The following is a 23,780-nucleotide window of genomic DNA, read 5'->3' on the forward strand; positions in this document are numbered from 1 at the left end:
CCACAGTTACAAAAGTCACGCGATCCGTGTTCCGATGCATTAGCGCCATCATCATCATCATCAGGTGAGGCAAAGGAAGCAGCAACACTCTTTTCTACTTAACAAAGAGGGGAGGAAGATAGGAGGGAATTAAGGACAGAGGAAGGGTTCTGCTGTGTGAATACAGGTATATGTTCTCTCTACCTGCAGATGGTGCAAGGGGTTGGAAAAGGCAGGATATACGTATTCATTTGATACAATTTACTTCAGCGCCACCAATTCATTTTGAAGTGTCTAGTTCCGTCTACGTATGGATTTTATTATTTTTTAGCTGGATTAATGGATTTTAGAGTGGAAACAAAGGTGAGTTTGACGCTTCAGGTAAGCGAGAAACTTTAAAAAGAATTGGTGACCCTAAAGTTACCGTTATCAGTGAATACTTATATTCCGTCTTTCCTTGCTGCAGTTACGTAATATATTCCCTCCACTAACCCCTTATTTTCCTCCCCCCCCATCTTTGAGTATAGAAAATGAGTTGCTGTTTCCTTTTTCTCACCTGTGATGCCACCGTATTGAAAGCTGGGCCATGTGATTTGATAACTGTGATTAGTAAAAGCCAATCAATAAATTTCAACGGATTACCACAAAGTTTCGAAGGAACGAGTCCTATTAAAGAATAGAGTATCCATCCATTGCAGATGAAGTTAAAATAATTCTCATGAAGAGGCAGGTAAAAATATCGATCAGACCGTCAGCATCGTAGTCATGAATGGTTTCGTGGTGCGACCGCCTTCTCGTGTCAATGGGTACTCTTCAGAAAGGAATCGAGATTGTCGAGGGTCTATAATGAGGAAATTCCGATGTCATCGCTTCACGACGAATTCTGAACTGCGTGTACAATAATTGGTGACTTTTCGAGGTCGCTCGTATAATTTAGGGACGGTAATTTCGAGACCTCCCCGAATGGTGCCTGCCTCCAGAGAAAAGCAGCGGTGAGGTGGGTGATTATTCGTCAGTCAGTTTCACCTTCGGAATGGAGCGCATTTTCACTCACCTGCACGTTGTCCTCTGTGATTAGGATCTCGCCAGAATATGCGTAGTCCACCAGAAGATGGAGTGCGGAAGAGTCGATGTCGTGCAGAGTCACCTCGCACTGTAGTTTCTCCGCCATGTCGTCTGTGGGGGAGTGGAAAGAACCGCGTGATAACGTTGGGAGTTAACCGCGACACCACGCAACATCGACATCTACGTCTACATTAACACCCTGCAAGCCGCCGCAAGTGCGTGTAACGGGGGATGTTCGTGGGCGATGTTCGAGGGGGATGTGACGAGGTCACCTCCCGTAAAACAGAATAAAACCACGTGTGAAACCAACAAATCCATGCCAATTTACACCCACATAGGCGATTATATTCATAGAAATACCATTTTAGCTTACACGCATGCAAATACATATATGTACTATCAACTAACATACACATGCACCAACGAATACGTATACCTTATGTCTACGCAGAGTTTAATCTTGTCCTGTCTTGACTTGTAAATCGATTGTCTTTACTATATCTGTAACGGCTTTGATTTCTTACAAATATGATTCCTGATTTTCCACGGAAAGAACGAAAACTACGCGCACAAGTATTACACGAAATTACGCTCATTAAGTATTGGAAGACCGTATACACGAGAATGAAGACAAGGTGGAGGTAATATCAGAATATTGGGGCATATTTTGAAATTTAAAAGAAATTCTTTCAGCAAATATTCTTTTGAAAATATAGTCTAATCACGATGGCGTCTTTTAATTGTGTTTTTTAATGCAACAATTTCAGAGAGTAAAAGTCATTCGCCTTGACTGGAATTCCAACCCAGATCCCTCAATATCCGGTCGAGTGCTTTAAATACCTAAAAGGGCAAATTTTGTAGAGAATCAATGATATCGCATAACGCGCCTTGTGTTGACATTACATTTTACGGAGACTTGAATCATTTGACTCCATCGGCTTCTCTCCATTCCCAAGTTATAAGGTAGCATCATAAAAAAAGCTAAGTGTTATTAAACATGTGGCAGTAAGCAATGGTAACATTGAACGTTGGATGTGTAAAACCTACGAGGAGAAAGTCACGAAACAAGTCACGGGGGAAATTTACAGCATCCTTGGTGAGGGAGGAAAGAAAGGGAATTAAGGGATCGAGATGGTACGATGGCTATCGTACTTGCTTCCCACCCAGAGGATCCGGGTTCAAATCCCGGCGGTGTTTAATACTTTTCAGTGGTATCTCGATCCCTGCTTGGGTTGCTTTGAGTGAGTACGCCATCGGTCGGATGGGACGTTAAGCGGCGGACCCCCTGGCGCCTTTCTTAAAGAGTAATGCCGACGTCGGGTTTCCTTCCACCCTTCATCCTTTCCTGTCCATCCCTAATGGCGCAAATGACCTCAGCTATCGGTCGCTTCCGCTAAATACTACTAATAAGAAGGGGAATAAATTTACTTCTTTGAGCGACATATCCCTCAAGGTAAAACAATATCTGCAGGAATTGAATATAACTTTTTACATTAAGGCAAGCATAAGCTTTGTCACACAAAAAACAATGTGAAAACTATGCATAATAAAATGGGCGTACATAAATTATAGTGCATGTACAATCCTGTAGAGAACACTCGCCAGAAAATCTCTCTTCCCAAAAAATCTATTCAAAGAGAGACATCATAGTGATTTCTTCCCTTAATCCTCCATACAAGTGAAAAGGGATCCAAATTATAACTAAAAGTTCGAAATGATTTAAAGAGTAAAGAAAAATGCATTTTAGAGATTACTGATCTTAATCTCTACCGCAGTCTCCTCAAAATCGGCCAGAATACCTCATTAACCCCATTCCGTTTCTGACCCTTGCCATGGCGCACTCCCACCCCACAAAACTCACCCATTACCCCTCCTCCTTCGCAACGATCATTAACTTACTGGTCTCTGGCACTTTCCACGGTTGCAATGAACAGAGTACTTGCAAAGGACGCTCTTTCCCTTTCTACTTCCTTTTAATCCGCGAATGCCCCTCACCCCCGACCAATCTGTTAGCTCGAAACTAATGCTTTGATTCAGTTGTGAAAAATATTTTCACATGTACGCTACATGTGTTTAATATGTATTTTGTCTTCTCTCTCTTTTGATTACCTTTGCTACTCAAACTTGACGATGTCTACTGTGGATTGCACATAAATGCCATCTAATGACAAATTAATGTATCATTTATTGAATTTATTCTCGTGGAAACAGCATTCCGTCGTCTTTGTTCGCCTGGGGCAGGCCCCGGGAGCACTATGGTTGTGTGGTGCTTCACCCGACATAAAGGGGGCGTAGGTAATTTCTTTTTACGAGATTAGGATTTTACGCTCCTTATGCTTCAGATCATCCCATTTTATACGTTTATCTACATAGAATGCTAAGTGAACCGTTTCCCATATGGCCATACCTCATCTTGAAATAATCCTTAAATTGGCACGGTACTCATTTTTAAATGTTGATATACTTGGCATAATTCTACTCTACTAATTTCTGTGTAACGTGCGGTCAAACGCTATACCTACGATTATTATTATTATTATTAGGTAATCTACCGGTTAAGGTAGGTTTTTGGATGGACATAATTACTAATTAAATAATTTGTGACCCCTGGCAAAACACAACATCCTACTTTACATCAGTTTCCTCTTCAGCTCTGAGTACTTTCTTCCTCCCTTCATCCCGTCCAACATCCCTATCCTGTTCCTTCCCTTTCCTCGTTTGCCTAACATTCTCCCCTCAATTACAGTCTTCAACATTCCGCTGCCGGTCAATACCCCCTTCAGCCACTTTTCCTGCCTCCATAGGATTGCTCCCAGCAAACCTCTCTCTTCGCCCACCATACCAAGTACTTCCTCGTTTGTTTTCTTCTCTGTCCATTTCACCTTCTCCATTCTTCTCCACACCCATATTTCAAAAGCCTCCAGTCTACGTCTATCCTCCTGCTTCAATGACCACGTTTCCGCGCCGCACATGGCTAAACTCCAAATTAAAGTTTTTACGAGTCTTTTCTTAACATCCTTACTCAACGTCCCCGTTATTAACTCCCTCCTCCTTGTGAAAGCCTCTTTACCTAGCGCAATTCTTCTCCTAACGTCCTTACTACTTTGACCGTGTTGGTCCAAAACACTACCGAGATACGTAAACTGTTCTACCTGCTCTAGTTTTTGACCTCCTATTTTAATGTTTAGCTTAGCCTTTTTCTTTCTAGAAAACCGCATAACCTTTGTTTCATTAATATTGGTTCTCATAACACATACATATACAATATACGACGCTTTTAAAAAATCGTGATTTTCAAAACTTCTGCTCGTGCATGGCCCAGAGGATGAGATTATATCATATTTACAAATATGCTTATGCGAATAAGTTATAAAAACTGAGGATCGGCTTCCCTATCGATAGGATCAGAATACGTTCGACTGTAGTACATTTGTGACCGGTTTCGGCGATAAACTTCCGCTGCTATGTCCCAGATTTATTCATAGCTGTTTACTAATTACGTCGATTTCTCCTTAAATGTATGTCGCTCACAGGATGAACGGGCCTTGTTGAGGAATCAAAAACATGCATTAATAGAAAAAGGGATATCAGAAAATTAGGATTTTACGCATTGACTGTTGATGTACCTGCTTACTTTCGCACATACGTGTAATTTTTGGTCTTGGACCCCCTCAAACCCCCCCCCCCCTGCGACGTAACATAAATAGAGCACGCAAGGAGTGCTGAAATGGAATTAATAAATGCATGTACAGTTTTGTATATTATGCGTAGTTCATCGGAAGTTCTGGGCTCTCACCGTTGAACATGGCGTAGAAGTAGGGGCTGACGGAGGCGAGGACGACGCGGTGCGCCCGGATTTCCTCTCCGCCGATCTTCAGGACGATGTCGCAGAGCTGTAGAGGAGAGAGGAGAGGACGGGGTGTAGGGTTAAGGGTCTAGGGAACAGGGTGCCACGCCCAGAAAGGGTAGCACTCCTCTTTTCCCTCAGATTCTTGTTCCAACAAAGTGAGCCTTTTGAATAAACACTGACACCAGATGGAAAAACATATTTCTCCTCCACATTGTAAAACCAAAGGCATATTTATTTAAAAGGGGAACACGTTTAGCAAAAATACGTGGCATATGACCTATTACTAGAGGAATTACACTTAAAATGTTAGTACCATTGACGTATAGACTTCGTTTTTTTTCATAAATAATGTAACAATTAAATTATCATTCAGCTCAGGGTCTCTATGTTGTTTAAAGTCTAGGCAGTCATACGTCTTCAATGAATAATCTTGACTTGTTCAATGTGAGGATTGTAAAAATTTAAGATTCAAATAATTTAGCTTACTCCTGTACCACTAGGGGGACGTGATATTCTAGTGGGTAGGGCGCTGGGTTACCGGAGATCCTGGGATCGTTTCCGAGTGACGCCACTGGGCACACTCAGCTTTAACCGGGCTTTGTAATTTTTTTTTCAGGTATCAAATTTTCCTGTGAAACCACAGGTGGCACAGGAAAAGGAACTGAACCCCCTTAGCACCCTGTCAATGTTTGATTTCATTTAGCACTTAGTGAGGCTTGCCTGGGAATCGAACCCGGGTCTGTAGTTCAACGATCTACCCCTAACTACCGCAACCCATATGTATGTATATATATATATACACATACGAGGGTCATCCGGAAAGTAGTACCCGTTCGTGAAATAAAGACACAAAAGTAAATATTAACAAACATAAAAAATTTTATTTGAAAGAGGATACTTTAAACTACTTCTCAACATAATCTCCAAGCAAATTAAGGCATTTGTCATAACGTGTGACAAGTTTCTGTATTCCTGCTGCATAGTCCTTCGCCGCCAGCTCATTGAGATTTGCGAGGGACCCATCTTGCACAAATTTTTGCATAATGCAGATGGTGTTTAACAATTTCATGAACAATTGTTCGAGAAACATTGGGAAAATGCTCACAGATGTCATCAATTGTGACGCGCCGATCGTTCCTCACGAATTCGTCAACTGAGCTCACCAGTTGGTCTGTAATGACAGACGGTCTCCCCGAACGCTCATCGTCGTGTGTGTTCCCCCTCCCCGTGTTGAAGTTGCGACACCACCGCCGAACAGACGACTCGTCCATTACATTGTCTCCATACACCTCCTTTAATTGGCGATGAATATCACATGGGCGAACGTTTCTTGCATTGAGGAATTTAATCACTGCCCTCACTTCACAACTGGCGGCGTTCTCAATTTTTTTAAACATTGTAAACAATCACAGAAACAACACAGGCAATGCTAGCGTCACGCAACTTGGCTCAGAGAAGGCAGACAAGCCACTGAAGCTATCTGACCTCGTCCAGCGGCTACTCGCGTCGTCAGCACTTCATGCGGCACGAACGGGTACTACTTTCCGGATGACCCTCGTATGTATGTATATATGTATGTATATATATACACATATATATATATATATATGCGCGGCACGAACGGGTACTACTTTCCGGATGACCCTCGTGTATATATATATATATATATATATATACGATATATATATATAACAGAAACAAAAACAAAAAACAGAAATACGGAAATACAGAAATACGGAATACAGAAACTTGTCACACGTTATGACAAATGCCTTAATTTGCTTGGAGATTATGTTGAGAAGTAGTTTAAAGTATCCTCTTTCAAATAAAATTTTTTATGTTTGTTAATATTTACTTTTGTGTCTTTATTTCACGAACGGGTACTACTTTCCGGATGACCCTCGTGTGTGTGTGTGTGTGTGTGTATATATATATATATATGTATACACTTATGTGTGTGAATGTTCGTGCCTAAAGCCTGCCTCCAATACGATGAAGCGCTCACTTCGTTCTAATAGAACCATTGGTTATCCTCATGAAATCATTACCGCGCTTAATACTTCCATGAGAATTAACAAAATCCAATGGAATTCATTGACATTAAAAGAATATCTGAAGGAAAGTTTATCTTAATTTGAAAGAACTATGTCTTTAAATGTACTTTCAGAACCAACTCCTTTTTTGTGATAGTAACCTAAAATGAATCCACATTTTTAAAATATTTTATTTCGAAGAAATTTATTCGGAGAAAATTTGGAAGAAAAAGATGATAAAGTAATTTGGACTAGAGTAAGCTAACTTTTCGTGGTGTTGCTTCGAAAACGAAAATTTATTCTCGGCGACAGTCGAAAAAATGTATTACACTTGATGGCAATAAACCATTTCTCAATCTAATAAAAACTTTGATGACTTAGATATTGATTTTTCCGAATGCATCAACGGCAAAAACTGTAATATATTTCCACATAAACAAGATGGCGGGTCTAAGTAACGATATTGTCACACCACACATGGAATCGAGTCCGGGCAATGTATTTAGGCCGCGTCCAGCTACAGGACGTCAACTCATTTCCCATCTGATGCATGTCAAATGGGGCAGTCCCGCTAAGACGGTCATGTTTTCTAGTCGCTATGTGGTCCATAAATGTCGTTAGGACGCCAATTTAAAACCAGGCCTTTTAAAAGGGAAAGTGTTTGAGGGAGTGATTCTCCACTCGATCCCGAGAGCCCCGCAATATCACTGCTGGTACTGTCTCAAGCGCATGCCAAGATCTCGAACTGTCTACCGCTCTGCCACATGGCTCCCACGTGGCCACAAATCTGGCGGGAATTGTGCGCTTCGATCGATTTTAAGCACGACGGGCCAAAATCCCCAATGAAAGGGAATAAATAAAACCCGGCACTTACCTGCGAGTTGAGCCTCATCCTGTTGATGGCTGCGAAGGAGACGGAGGAGTGATCCGGGTTGCGGTGGAAGAAGTGCGAATGTATGGGCGGAGGCGGGGGTCGAATGGGTGGGGTGGAGGCTGGGGGCGAGGGTGTGGCGGAGGCGCCGCTGCTGGGGCTGCTGCCGTTGGTGGCGGAGGCGGCTGAGGCGGCGGATTGGGCGGAGGGATTGGTGGTGGCGGTCATCATTCCGATGGCCCTGAGGTAAGCGGCGTGCCCCACCGCGTCCTCGGGCCGCAGAACGTACACCGGCTGCGGGTGGCCTCGCGGAGCCACGGACACCCTGTGCCCACACAGGAAGGGAGAGATAAGGGAGAGAGAGAAACATACTTGACCATCATTCGTTAATACGACGGCGTCGTACACCGACACCCGTCTCATTATTCAAGGTAGATAAATGAAAATATGCGTTCGGGAAAGACGATTTCAGGAAAGGGAGGGGAGGATTTCGAGAAATTTCATAGCAGTTCGTGGGCCGCGGTAGTCCAGGGGGTAGAACGTTGGACTACTGACCGGAGGGTCCCGGGTTCGTTTCCCGGGCAAGTCTCTGGGCACCTGCAGCGCCACCAAAGCTATGTGATTTTTCGGGTGCCAGATTTTCCTGGGAAACCATAACCGGCACAGGGAAAGGAACTGGCACCCCTACCCTGATGTGTGAATTTCACTGCGGGCATAGTACTGGGTGAACTCCACCATCACCTACCAAACCGATCTTCGGGTTGATTACTTTGTTTATGGTTTTTTATATTGTAGCATTAACCGATTGTAAATAATACTATATAATAAAACCAGAATACATTTATATTAGTTTTATTCGTGAATTTCGGGATGATGTTTGGGTATAGGCTTGGAAGACTTACTTGAAATCTGCATAGGTATCAGATCACATAAACGTAGGTAGCGGATGGAGAAATAGGTTTGGTATTGATACGCAGGGTGTGAATAAGGATATTCGCTACTTACATTTGATATTCAAAGTTTGAACGCGGAAGATGTTAAGAGATACAAGGGTAAGTCTGGATTTGGAATGAAATTAGGTGGGGAACTGATCAAGTCAGATTTGTGGTGTATTCAATTATTAGTTCTCCAGTCTGTCGGGAGAGCGCATTCGTTGGTGAGAGCCTGACGGGATAGTTGAGAAAGGAATGGAATTAAGATCAATGCAAGTGTAACCGAAATAATAAGGTTTACATGGTATAGGAAGGCTAAAATATGTAGACATTAAGGTCGGAGGACATGAAATAAAGCAGTTACCTTATTTCTGGAGTGATACACATACACGTGGGAACATTGATTACAAAAGAAGAATTACGTTCTATAAATAAGCTTTTACATAGAGTGGGAGTTGACATCAGGGATTTTGTATAAGGATGTTTAGAAAAGAGGACTGAACATTAACATGGAGAATAGTACTAGATGGCTTCGTATCTAGTCCTTTGAGACTAGGAGATAAGCCTAGAGACTTTTGATATGTGGGTGTGGAGGATGGAGAAAGTGAAATAGACGGAATAGAAAATAATAAGTTCTATAAGTATGGTATTTTAGGGAAAGGGGTCACTCCGAAAAAAATCATACAACTTTATAGAAAAATGATGTAGAGAAATGATTTAGCGAGATAGAGGAAAGGGAAAATTACGAATGTTGGACGGAGTGAAGGGATGTTGTAAGCACTTTTAGCTGAAGAATAGCTTATTATGCTGCAATGAGATGCGGTATTCAGGAGGGAATTTGAAATATAGCATATTCTATCAAAAATTAACCTGAGAATAAATGGACAATTCAAAATTAATGATAAACTGAAGAGAATGTTATCTATACATGCCAGCCAACGGGCTTTTCTTTTTTAAAGGAATTTGAAAAATTGGATTTTAAAAGGCCGACAAGATTGAATGGGAGTGGTGTGGCGGCAGGTGGAAAGGCTGTCCGTAATTCCTTGATGAATTCACGGAATTATTAATCTGTGAGACCCAAACGGGCAATTCTACCGGGATTCTGCGCTTGAATGTTTCCGGTGTTGCGGAAATTTGCGCGTGTCGGCGTTGACACGCTACCGAACGGAAATGGGCCCTGCGACTACATTTCCGGCTCAACGACCCACGTTACTCTTGGTGGGGAAGAGGGTCAGGGGTGGAAAATTTTTTGGTATTCTTTTCAGTGGATTTACAAATTCTCATTTATTCCCACAAAAACAATTCAAAAGAAGGAAAGTTTTCAAAGAGAATGTGGACACGTCTCGAAAATCGCCGGGATACATCTTGTCGGGTTTCCCTTAGACTTATTTTCCAATATGACGTCTTTCTCGTGTTATAGTTGTTTTATTCCTCACGAAATGGAGTGTTTCTGGGGTAGGTGATATGTTTTGAGGCGGTTTATAAATATTCTGAAAGTTTCCTAGCAAATCTTCACATGAGATTTAAATCAAGCCCTTCAAAAGATCGAGTCTCCTGGACACGTGGGTGAACGGGTGTCCCAACATAATGCAAGTGGCGCCTCCTATTGACGTAGAAAATTTTACTGCATCTCGAGTTTATTTAACGAATCAGTCCGATGTTTTGATGTTGAGTGTGTGGAACATTAAAGTGTTTACGTCATATCAACGCCATTGGATCCATTGACTGGTCATATACATGAGTAGCTGGGCAATATATAACACCATAAAGGGAGCGTACTCGGGAGTACCCACAAATGAAAAATTATTGCATTACGTCGTTCAAGTCTCATTTATATATGATTAAGCCGATAAGATTTGCAACTCTAATTTGGATTTGGTTTCGTCATGATTTAAGATTCACTTCTCTCGGACAACGGAGAAAATGAGGGTGTCACAAGATGTTTGGAAGTGCTTACTTTCGTAATTACGGAACTGGAAAAAGATTCGCGTCAGAGATGAAGGGCACTCTGATTAATTTCCACCTAGTTGCGGAGATATAAGGATTAATATGAAAAACTGTTTAAATCTAATCAGCTCACACATATCCCCTTGTCGTAGAAAGCTTTTCTCCCCCTCGATTAAACTTGGCTAATCAGTTTAAGTTGTCTGGGTGCAGAACGATCTTACAGTTTTTGCATACCACCAAAGTAAAAACAAAGTTCGTCTCTATTTCCCACACGGCTTGAAAGGTGACTGTGGAGCATAATAAGACTGGTCATATACTAACTATTCTACTATCTAACAATTGTTTTCGGCTTCGATCGAGTTTAATTCTTGTCATTTTGGTTAAGATAAACTTAGATACTATGAAAAATTCGGAATCTACAACAAAAAATAAGCAACTGTAGAACTTTTGTACTTTTATTATAATAAATTCCTTAAATTATCAGATTGACTAGAATATTAATTGAAAAAATAAATTGCTTATCTTAGGAATTAAAATAAAATCCAAAGCCCTAGTGTGTGTGCGATCGAACAAAAAGGTTTCCTTGATCGTCAGGTCGATTCGTTCGACATGACGTATCGGTATTGCTTAGCGCTGTTTAAAATTTGGAGTCATTTATTTACATTCGTTTTATTCAGGGAACGGAGAAAATTAATATCGTAAAGCATTTTCATTCCATTTTACAACACTGGAATCTATTAAATGATAAAAGATTTTCTGCCATGTACAAATTTTTATGGAGTGAGTTTCCAACAAATTATATCAAATGCACTAATTATTGCTCAGCTACTTGTATTACTTTTGAAAAGTTGCACCTATTGTATGAGTATTTAATGCTATACGCCAGCCGTTGAGGTACAGACCGTGTCATGATAGTCTCTTATTATGTGACAGTGTACAGTTAAGGTAGGTATAGATTTACACAAAAGTAACTTTCCTACATTTGTTAGCCTCGCTCAAAAGACAGTCGGACCCCCCGTAAAAAACTGTTCTTCACTGCTGCATGCATTCGATAACTTCTCTTGATTCCGTCCAACTTGCCTATTCCTTTACTCCCCATATATTGCTTGTCTAAATTTCACCCATCAATCACAGTCTTCTCACATCTCATGGCCAATCAAAATTCTCTATATCCGTCTTTCATGCCTCCTTTGGATTTGGTACAATCCTCTCTCCTCCCGTTTCAACATGCTATTGCACTTTCTCGTTCATTTTCTTTTCTGTACATTTTACTTTCTGTCCATTTTAAGTTTTACCTCCTCCACACCCACATTTCAATAGCATCTAATCTACGCCAATCATATTGCTTGTATGGCCATATTTCCGCGCCATACAAATCCACATTCCATATCAAGTGTCGAGTTGTTTCTAAACATCCCTGTAATCTATTACTTCCTCCTAGCGAAAGCTTCTTTGGCTGACACAATTCCTTTTCTTATGTCCCTACTACTTTGACCATTTCGGTTCAAAGCACTTCTGAGATGAATAAACTGTTTCACCTGCTAAAAATCAATACCTTCTATTCAGGTATTAATTAAATTTTTCCCTTTCTTGGAAACCGTATAACCATCGTTTTGGTTACAAAGATTCTCATTCCACGTCTATCACACTGATTTTTTAATGTGCTCAGATCTTCTTATTACTCACTGGCTGACTGGCTAACCAAAGTTTGATCACCCACAAACCTAAATGATTTTATTAATTTTTTCGACTTCCATGTCTATCTCCACTTCTTCCCATGTCTCTTTTACAGTTTCCTCCAGATATTTGTTGAAAAACGTAGGTGATAATGGACACCCCTGACTTATTCCTATTCCTAATACTGCGCATCCGGACTTTGGTTTATAACCTCCGTTTTGTTTAGATCGATTATCATCCCATACCTGTCGGACTGATTTCTAATGCTCGTAACCCATTCCTGACTGACTAACTAAAGTTTTATCATTGGCCGAACTAACTGATAAAATGAATACCCCATCGACTGTCATTCGGATATTTAATTCTTCGTATTCGTCTTTTAAGCATTTCTCCACACATAAGTTGAAAAGTACGGGTGATAATGAAAACCCCCGTCTTACCCCTCTTCCTGACACTTTCCACCTCGAATCTCCATCTACGACTGGTATCTGAGCAGTCTGAGTCATATTCCGGTTGCAAAAAAGTGTCCTATCCCTCTATTTTATGCAATACACTCATTATTTCTACCCAATTCAGTATATCGAACGCCATTTTGAAATCTACGAAAGAGATAAATACATCCTGATTGTTTTCTATGTTCCTCTCTATTACATACCTCATTAATCCTATGTTATCACGCGTGCATCTCCCCTTCCTTTACCGAAACTGAATATCTCGTGAGTAATCATTCATCTTTAAATTAATCCTCTGATTGATTATCTTGAGTATCACCTTAGCTGCGAGCGAAATTAGTCAAAAAAACAGGTTTTGGTTCCTGTCTACATAGGTACCGAGAAATATGATTTTTCCCCAAAGTTAAGTTCTGTTATCATAGGTCTCCTGTGTTTTTCAGTAGCAGTTATTGGGGGAATAAAAAAATAAATAGTTTATAATTTGTAATCTCAATTATTTTTATCCAAAGAAGAAATAATCAGAATAAAACCAACATCAATTATTTGCGGCATTATATACCCACCGAGGGTTCCTGCTCTAGGTACTAGTGATAGATATTATTTCCCTAGGTACTCGTAATGGTGCCAAAGTAACGGTACCTAGGATTTCATTGTCCGAGTAATTGTACCAAGGTACTCGTACCTATTTTTCTTATCCTAGATACCAATTCCTTGTAAAAATTAATTTTATTAAGAGAAACCGTGTTCGCAAATATTTGTAAAACGTAAAGTGATAAATAAAAATATGGAAAAATAAGTTACAATTTGGTTCGTCATACCTTAGAAGTGGTGGGCATTAATGCAAAATTGGGGAATCAGGGACGTCAAATATAAATTTTTACTTCATTGATTTTGAAGGAACCTATCTGGACTGCGACGAAGTAATTTTAATGCGAGGATCGAGTAACGTTGTACTATTTCCACTTTCCCCGATCGGTCGCTTCCTCCCTTCCTTACTCACCCCGTCGCGTGCGGCTGCTAAGGACTTAGGCTCGCTAGCTACGGGAGGAGGGGAGCCTACGACCAGTGCTCCCGTTGCACTGGGCAGAGAGGGGCAAGAGGGGTGTGAATGGTGCTGGAGAGTCGGTAATTGAGGACGAGGGGGGCAGTTGGGGGCGAGGTCGCATCCTAAATATTATAAGGTTTACTATAACCTTAGTTCGTCCTCACCGCAAATATGACAACGCCATCTGGATTCCTGTTGACGAAACAAACTTCGACCTCCTAGAGAAAGTTCAAAAGAATTCTATGAAGCAGACGCGTTTTGCAATAAAAACCTCGCGTTTGATAGACATTATGTCCCTAATCTTCCTATCATGTTGTCCATTCAGACTTCACGGCCGTGGGGAAAAGTCCTCGATGTTTCCTTTGTCCACAGTGTTATAAATTGAGTCATTGATTCTGGAAAATTCGTTGGTTTTTTACATCTTTCAATTTCCACTCGTGAGTTTATGATGTTCTCAACGCTTTGATTTACCTTTTTCTTTTTAAAATGTTTGGAATTGATTCCCTCTCTATGAATAACAATAAACTTAAATTAATTCTCGGATTAGGTTGGGTTTTACTTAAAATCTATGAATTAACTACATATTTGTAGTAAAAAGCCCTATAAATTCTGCCATCAGACTTTAAATATATATATATATATATATATATATATATATATATATATATATATATACATATATATATATATATATATATATATATATATATATATATATATATATATATATATATATATATATATATACTCGTAGAGATCGTGTTAAAAAAACCCAGGTTAAATCTTTTTAACACGAGGCTCGTAGAGTATACATTTCACGATAGTACTGAATTGGATGCCTAGAGTTTTCATTTTTCTTGAAATTTCGGTTCAATACGCTATATAATACACAGTAGAATGTATGCAATAGAAAAATATATAATCAGAATACGTATTAGAATAGTAACTCTAGGATTTGAATGCTGCTATGAGCGTAGGAAGAAATGAGTGAGGTAGAGGAACATATAATAGAAGGTGATATTGATATTGACGAATAGAAATTCGACGGCAGAAACGGAACTACTGACATAAAGTGAGAGAAATGGATAAATAAATAAATATCGACAAATAAATGGTATTATTTGTGATATCTGCTCAAATGCATTAATGAAAGTAAGGATATTATTGAAGAGGGAAAAGAGATGGTGGTGAGGATGGATTATTTGGGGCAGTCAGTTATACGTTGACAAAGGAAATAAATAAATTGAGCAATTAAAATACGTCGAAGGAAAAGTTAATTGCTGGAGAAAAAATCATTTTCACCCAGAATTTCCAGCATGATGGACAGTTTCGCAATGTGGCCATAATTTTCAAATGTACTGGGACCATAATATAAAGGATCTTCTGGCTGGATAGGACACGACAGTCCAATATCGTGGCCCCAAGGTAATAAAATCTAACTTCGATTATTATTTACAGTGGGAAACTTAAAGAGATTTGTTTAAACGAATTAACGAGGTAAGCTTTGGGATATTTAAGTGACAATTGAAGTATTTACGTGAAATTTAGTATTTTATGCTTATTAAGAGCGAGAATCTGTGTCGAAATGAGGGTCTGATTGTTAACAATTTGAAATTATGTCTTTGAAATGTTCAACGCCTAGGTCGACGACCAGGACTGTCGCTCTTTGCGTTGTTATGCTGTAAGCTGTTTCCATCCCTTTACCTTCCCTTGTGGAGGGGGAGGTAGGAGGTGCCGTAGGCTCATACGTTGCGGTGAGAGCGTAGAGTTGGGGGGGGGGGGGAAGAGAGTCTTGTTACGAAAAGGGCAGGTGCGTGTCATAAGCATGTTGGGAAGGTGGAGGGTGTTGGCGGGTCGAAGATGGTGGTGGGGATATTGTGTGTGTGTGTGTGTGTGTGTGGCAATGGGATTATTCACGTGGTTGTAGCCTCCGGCGTTGTCCTTCGGAATGCGGAGATGGACAGGGTAGGGCGTCGTACGCTCGCGGCTTGGGGTGGGGGAGGTGGGTGGTAAGGGTTGGGAATACGCGCACGAGGAGCGGGCTTCCGTGTGCTCGCCGGATGGGGGAGGGATGATGCCCCCGAAGCCTCCTTGACAAGCGTCCCGGTGACTGTCACGTCACGATGACGTCTATCTTTGATAGGCGGGAAAAGTATTCCATCGGGAAGATTCCATTATATCGTGGTTTCGTCGTCGCCCCATGACATTCAATATACTGCACATACCAATCGAGGTTGATCCTCCTGAAGGCATTATTCACAATTGAAGAGAATGGACCGAAATAATTTTGCCGGCGACACATAGGATGCTTTTTTATTCACCATCAAAATTTGCATTAGATTAACGCGTGTATTTTATTTCATAATTTAAACTTTCGCTTGCTCACTTTTTTCACGCATTTTCATTGATTTCGTTTTTGAAATTTTTATTCTCCGACTAAAAGGACAATTTCTGGGAGCATACACTGTCACCCAATGTTGCAGTTCTGTCGGCCTGTGGGACCAAATAACCAACTAATCGATTTCTATTGAGCAACGTTGAGTGATGGTTGAGAATCTGATTCGAGGGCTCTGCCGTGAATGGTGGACTTTTTCACTCTTGCGCCTACCATGGCCAACATGAAAATATTTCTTTCCCAATTTTCACTGGAAGATATCATTTCGCTCCTATTCCTCCTCGTAATTGAATATATTTAATTCTACTGGTTCATGGTTCAATATCTACCGTCATACCAGCTTTCAGGATTACGCGAAGGTACAGAATCCCTTAACTCTTTTATTTTCGCCCCCAACACCCCTCTTCTTTGCCCTACTAAGCCTCCTACAATGGGGTAATTCCCTTCCTTGATATGAGACCTTGGGTAACAAGAAATTTCATTAAGTAGACGTGCTCTGGGTGAGATGCACACAGAAGGGGAAGCAAAATGAGGAAATAAGAAATGACTATCAGTTGACACTATTATGGCATTGATAGAAAACGTATACGTGTAATTTTAAGTATATACTCACAAAATCCTTTTCATCCATCTAATCTACTTGACATGCAGATAAAAAAATGTCATTTACGGCCTTTCCTTAAACTTCTGCTCGGTCTTTTACTTGGACGAATGTACAAATCTCTCTCTATCCGTCTCTCCGGATTAGCAGAGTTATTCCACCATATTCCGTACCTCTTCCAATTATTCCACCCCTCAGGCCGACCCCATACACTCAAACTTTCGATAGACGCTTTTTCCTCTCTATAATCGAGGTTCTCTCGAAAAATGCAAGTAAAATTGACGAGAGAACCCGAGTGATGCCCCACATCAACCTCCTCCGTGCATTTGAAATCCCAGCCTCATTAGAGTTCAATGATACACCTTACTCATATCTCCAATTTTTTCTCCCCTCTCCGACACAATATTTACCCCTTCCAGTGTTTCCCTAACCATCTTCTTTCCGCTTCCTCCCTTATCCCATTTTGGAGATCAGTACTATTTACTCTTAACACCTGTGGCTTTAGAAGCGGAGAATATTAGTTGGATCTCCAAGGAATAGTAGTACACCCCCTTCTTACTTTTAAGTTCTGCATGACCTGTCTTTTTATGGTGCAGGCCTGCCGTATAATGGTTGTGGCTAATTTTTATTGCCTTCTTTCACATAAGAAGTAACCAATTTCCTAGCTGAATTAACACTTGTTTTGAATGAAGTCTTCCAGCAATATGTATATAAATTTGTACATTATTTGCAGAATAGTTTTTTTACAGAATATTTTTCCCTTTTACCTCAAACTCCTTTATTACTTACCTATTTCACCTGATGCTTAAACACCTGCCACATACCTTTTTGGGGGTTCGCGGGAGGGTATTTATGTAGATGTACCGTTTCGAGGAAGAAAACTATGTATGTATGTATATATATATATACATTACATAGTTTTCTTCTCTCTCTCTCTCTCTCTCTCTATATATATATATATATATATGTATATATATATACACACACATAATATGCGTTTTTTAAAGGCATAATATCTAGAGAAAAATGCGACAGTTTTTCCTACTCATAGAAATGAATGAATTAAAATCTTAATTATGAGTGATACCTCTCCTGTCTTCTTTCTCTAAGCGGAATTGTTAAAAAAAAAATTTTTTTTTGGTTCTAAAAACTTTCCAGAAAAATATATCCAAATTAAATCTAGTCTATTTTATTTGTGTATTTTTACGCTATTTAGGCAAACAATCAGAGGTATTACTCCGTACCATCTTATTATTCTTTGTTTTAGATCGACACAACTACCAAATAAATATCTCCTAAAGAAACACAATCCAGTAATCTATTCTACATGGTGTCCCACTTCATCTCTGTGTACTTCCGTCCTCCCTTCATCCTGTCCAATATTCCTATCCTATTCCTACCCTTACCTAGTTTGCCTAACATTCTCCCCTCTATTACAGTCTTCAACATCCCACTGCCGATCAATACGCCCTCTAGCCATTTTTCCTGCCTCCATAGGATTTCTCCCAACAATACCCTCCCCTCGCCCATCATACCTAGCACTTCCTCGTTTGTTTTCCTGTCATGTAACCACAAAAAAACGAACAAAAACATTGATTTTTAGATTTATATGCGTGTGTATGTTTGTTAGTTTTGTTAATATGTAGATGCTAGTTATGTTTTACATACTTGAATATGTTAGTAAGATATACATGTATATTCTACACCGATACATATTACAATCGATATTTTTGATGTTTACTCTATGTAAAAGTTTTGGATAAATCGCTCAGCTGTCGCGTCCATTCCGGTATCTCCTTGGTTCACCTCCCAGTGCCTCTTCCCCCCAGTATCTCTTATAAACTCGCTCCTCTCCTGCCCTCAAATATCTGCCAAACGATGTTGGAGGAATCATGTCATGACAACCCTGTTATCCTGCAGGGTAGGCAAAGTAAATGTTTTGCGTGCTGCCAGATTCCACGGCGCACACAACCCTCGCCCGCCCGCTCGCTGGAGTGATGGATTCTCCACATTCCGGAGGTAGGGCGGGTGGGAGGCATCATCTGCCGCTGCCCTCCCTCCCACCTCTCCGGGGACGTCGGAGTCCACCCGACCATCCATCGCCATTCCACGGCGCTCCGAAATCGAATAAAGCTTGCCAAATATCAAATGTCACCTTCTTTCGAACAAGCTTGGTGTTGTATAACCTCACCAATGCCACTGCGATATATTGATATTTTATTCATGCAGAGTGAATCGAGGAAATCGTGTACAGGTTAGAGTAAAATGTAGGGGGGGGGGGTGAATATCTTTCGATATTTCCCGTTCAAATTTTTTCAAGTATACAAATTATCGGAAGTGGGTTCTATTGCCATGCGTGGACAAAGGCATATCATTTTCGGCTGATTGTTATATATATGTATATATATATATATATATATATATATATATATATATATACGAGTACTACTGTTTCTCCTGAGTAAGACGGAGCTAATTTCCGTCGAAATTATTAAGAAATAACGTGTGAGTGTTCTTTTGAGGGGTGTTCTTATATTGTTTGTTGCGGTGCAAGTTTTTTATTCAACACTTGCATGTTACCTCGACGAAATCATACATATATATATAAATAAAATATATATATATAAATATAAATATATATATATATACACACACACACACACCCTACTCAATGAATTCGGCTGGGATATCATCAACCACCCTCCTTACAGCACGAAAGTTGCCCCCAGCGACTACCACTGGTTTCCCCCTCATAAAAAACAGGACAGAAATTTAAGTCAGACGTGGAAGTACTAGAAGCAGTCATCAGTTGCCTTCGCGACGCGGCGGGAAAAAGGTACGACGCCAGTATTAAAAAGCTGCTTACAAGGATGCAAAAAGTAATTGATCGTCAAGGCGACTATGTAAAAAAATAGCTAAATGCGGAAACTTTCCAACGATGCATGTAAAGTTGAGAATAAATTTGATTTTTCATGAAAAAATAGGAGACCTTACTTTTCGAATCGCCCTCGTACAAGTACAGATATCCTGGCTAGAAATAATAGAAGCATATGGACGTGATAGAGTAATGTATTTCGTATTAAAATTATATGAATTATTTCCCTTATTACTTATTTCTTCATGCACTAACGATGTTTTCCATAAACCAAATAATTGTGAGATTTGACCTTTACAGAGGAGTCACTCATTGCAATACTTTTTCCAAATATGATCTTGCGTTTCACTACCTTTTTTGGCGCTATACACATGGAAACTTCTGACTTTCTGACCTATTAAGTATTTGTCTATTGCAAAATCCTCGCGGAATCACTCAGCCTTGATTCACAAAAGAATGCACGTTAATTTTGATACTCCCAGGGGAAAGCATTTATTCTGAGGTTCTACAAACGTTAACTGGAGCCTGTAAAACCTACCACAAATAGCCATGTCACTTCATGCGGAAAATATGTAGATTTCCATTCTAGGCCTATCTTTCGTTGGAAATATATATATATATGCTCGTAGACCACAAACAAAATGACATTCAGAAGCACTTATGGTGGCATGTGAAAGTAACATTCCCCCTCAAAACGCATGCTCAGGTTTGAGATCGTTCATTCATCCAGTGTATTTCGGGAAACGGAAGTATGGAGACGTGTTCTATTGCTATGCCAACGCGAGTAAAACATGACGCGAGAAAAATTGACTCTTACCGAGATTCATCGTCGTTTAAAGGCTGTTTATGGTGACGATACTGTTGATAGTTCTACTTTACATCGATGGGTAGTAAACTTTCGTGGTTGCGAGCATGGAAAAACCATAATTGTTAATGAAACACGCAGCGGACGTCTTTTGATTGTGTTTAGGGATGCTCACTGAGTTTATGAGACCGATTTTATGGAACGAGGGAGTACGGTAAATTCTTCAGTATGTACAGACTCTAAAATACTTCCGACGTCGAGTTTGTCGGATTAAAGGCATCCTGGCGCTAATAATCTTGCAACCGGACATTGCTTGTCCACACAATTCAAGCGCGACTGGAGAGGCTCTGCGAAACCTGAAATTTGAACCGATTTGACACCCTCCCCATTCCCCCAATCTTGCACCTTGCGATTATTTTCCCCTCAACTCAAGAAACACCTCGAGGGTAATCATTACACCTCGAATGATGAGGTGAAGTCAGTTGTCAAGTCCTGGATTTGAGAAAAATTGGAAGAGTTTTTCAGTGACGAAATGAAAAACCGTGTTACACGTCGGGAGAAATGTGTCAGCCTTAACAGAGACTACGTTGAAAAATGAATATGTGATTTTGAAACTTAAGAATTGTGCATTAATGTCCTTTTTTTCGATCTTGTTATTTGTTTTTGCTCGCTCTCTACAAGCATGTGTGCATGACTTTTCAGCCTACTCTCGTGTGTGTGTGTGTGTATACTCGTATTACGGATATATATATAAACATAGCCAGCATTAGTCGGTGATATACATAACTATTATGTCAGTGATAGTCTATTAGTCGGTGATATATACACTATTTGAGTAGGTCGGGGAAAATAAGAAATTGAAGAAACGAAAATTTTATCGACTCTTGTCAAATTGCATAAGTATCAGACTCATAATAACTGCGAACTGTAATCCTGTTCTAATTATAACATGTTATTGATCTTTTTCTTGCCGTAATAAATATATCACCTATGGTATTTATAGATGTCTTTTTACTGTTAGTTTAAAATTACAACAGAAGAAAAAGAAGCATCATATATATTTAAACCTGAAAAACAGGTGAAATTATTTTGATATCCAACCCAGATAGTCTGGTGTGTAACCAACCTTCCTTCCTGAATCGTCCAAAAGATCGCGGGTCCGAATCCCGTCATTGAAAATGAAAATTGTGCCATTAGTCAATGGTTTATCTGTTCGAGAGCTGAGAGCAATGCATGACTGAAACAATCGGAGCCTATTCTTATGAACGTACTTTGTTCCACGAGTTTTTCGGTTTTTCAATTTTAAATATTGTTCAAATGAATTGGAATGAAAATGAAAATATTTTACAGGGAACAACTATTTCATTCGTCGTGTTTGATGAGATACGATAGAGATGACGCTAATGTAGTAATGTCATTTCGAAATTGTAACAGAGGTCGTGTAATTTTCAAAAATGTTTCCTCCTTCTTAGGACATTCAATGGAGCTACTATATATTGCCATACACCCTCTGGCACGTAAATACATGCTCAATAGGCGTAGATAATATAGCTCCTATGAAGTTGGGAAAAGCAGTGCCGGAGAAAGACGGTAAGGAATGGAATAGTATATATTATATTAATTTTATTTGCATTTAGTTTCACGTTTAAAGCATTAAATTTTGCAGCACGATATATATAGAGATTTGTGGAGTGTAAATTCGCGAAAACATTCGATTGGATACCGTAAAGCCCGCTTTCATCTTAAAATTTCAGTTTAATACGCTATAAAATACATAATAGAATTTACGTACCATAAAAATCAATTATGAGAAGCGCATGAGAATAGTCAGTAGCATAGAATTACTCCATAGCTGAAATATTCGGCGCACATTCTTATAAACATAGTTTACTCTACCAATATTTCAGTTATAAAATTTAAATATTGTTTCTCAATTAACTTTAACACTTAAACAATACTCGAGCATCCACATTTGATGAAACCGTCTCAAGTGGATCGACAGCTTCTGAGAACGATTTTTGCTCAATAAAAACAACAATATTTTTAATCGGTCTTTGTCGCCTTGGGGCCACGACGTGATCGGTTGATGGTCAACCAGCCGCCGCGGACGCAATTGCCACGTCGCGGCGGAGCGGGGACCTGCTCTGGAATCGTGGCGACGAGCACTGTCACCCAGTATTCATCGCTGTGGCGACGACCTCTTGATATCCCGCGAGCATTCGAATTTCCCCCCGTCTCCGAAACCCTTGGCGACGATCTCGTGAAAATTTTCGCTTTCTCTTCTACGTGCGCGGCTTCTCCATTGGGATCGCGAGGAGGCCATCTGTTGCCTTCGGGATTGGAGGGGGGCGTCCTTCTGCTTCTTCCCCTCCGTCCGCTTAGGCGCACGCGCGGAAGGAGAGACACGTGCGCCCGGGGAATGGATCATCGGGTGAGAGGACTCCGGGGAAGGGGGAGAGGGAGGGTGTCGCGCCGGAGTGTGTGTTGGCGGAGGAGGCGTTCGGTGATCGTTTCACTTGGAGGCGGCGGCGGTGGATTTGGGGGAGGGGGCGCGGAAAGAGAGCAGGTAGGGGGAGAAAACAGGAAAATAAGAGGGAGGACAAGGGTTCAGGGATCTCTCGCCTACTCACTCACCTCACTCTGCAGATGAGCCGGCGTGGTCCTTCCCCAGGATCCTCCAGGATTCCTGACCCTCGCGCGGAGGCCCTCAGGCCCCACGCCTCATCTCCGTCCCCCTTGGGGGCGGCGGCCACCTGGCCCCCCGCTCCTCCGATCCCTCCCCCGACGGGTGAGGAGCCTACCCGGCGCCACGGCGGCCCGTCCCGGTGGTGGGGCCCGGTACCTTCGGAGGCCCAATCGTCTACAGCGACAGGGGGGGGGGTGGGTTCCCAGCAGGGGTCCCGCTCACTCTTCCCGTGGCACGCGCGCGCAACCGCACTATCTCTTCTCTCTCGTAGTTACCCCTTCCGCCGCGTGTGCAAGGGGGGGGGGAGTCGATAACGTGCGTCGAGGCAGGAGGCCGTCGGAGAGGGAAACCCGGCTACTCCCTCCCTCTCTCTACCTATCTATCTATCTCCCCCGCTCCCCTCTACTCCTCCTCCTTCCCCGGCACGCGCGGCCCCTCTGCCTCGCTGCTGGTGTCCGCCGGGGGCGTCCGCGATCGCTCGACTGACGCCCCCTGCCAAGCGCCGCTCCCTCGCTTCCGTTCTCCGCCACAGCGCGGCGCTGTTACTGGGAGGGGGTGGAGGGGAGG

The 23,780-nt window shown here is 41.1% G+C and overlaps 1 protein-coding gene across 1 annotated transcript in view; it reads right to left on the minus strand.

The window, feature by feature from the left end:
• LOC139693376 (kelch-like protein 17) overlaps positions 1-23,251 on the minus strand; it is a 63,258-nt gene extending 40,007 nt beyond the window's left edge. The window contains exons 1-4 of the mRNA XM_071591504.1: positions 23,162-23,251; positions 7,802-8,123; positions 4,841-4,937; positions 1,034-1,155 (exon numbers count right to left, since the gene is read on the minus strand). Of these exons, the coding sequence (XP_071447605.1) occupies positions 1,034-1,155; positions 4,841-4,937; positions 7,802-8,029 (447 nt within the window). The 5' untranslated portion in view covers positions 8,030-8,123; positions 23,162-23,251. The remainder of the gene's footprint in view (positions 1-1,033; positions 1,156-4,840; positions 4,938-7,801; positions 8,124-23,161) is intronic.
• Between the last annotated feature and the right edge of the window lie 529 nt (positions 23,252-23,780).

The sequence above is a fragment of the Hetaerina americana genome, unplaced genomic scaffold (assembly GCF_022747635.1).
Source record: "Hetaerina americana unplaced genomic scaffold, ioHetAmer1.1.p SCAF_48, whole genome shotgun sequence".
Classification (NCBI taxonomy): Eukaryota; Metazoa; Arthropoda; class Insecta; order Odonata; family Calopterygidae; genus Hetaerina; species Hetaerina americana.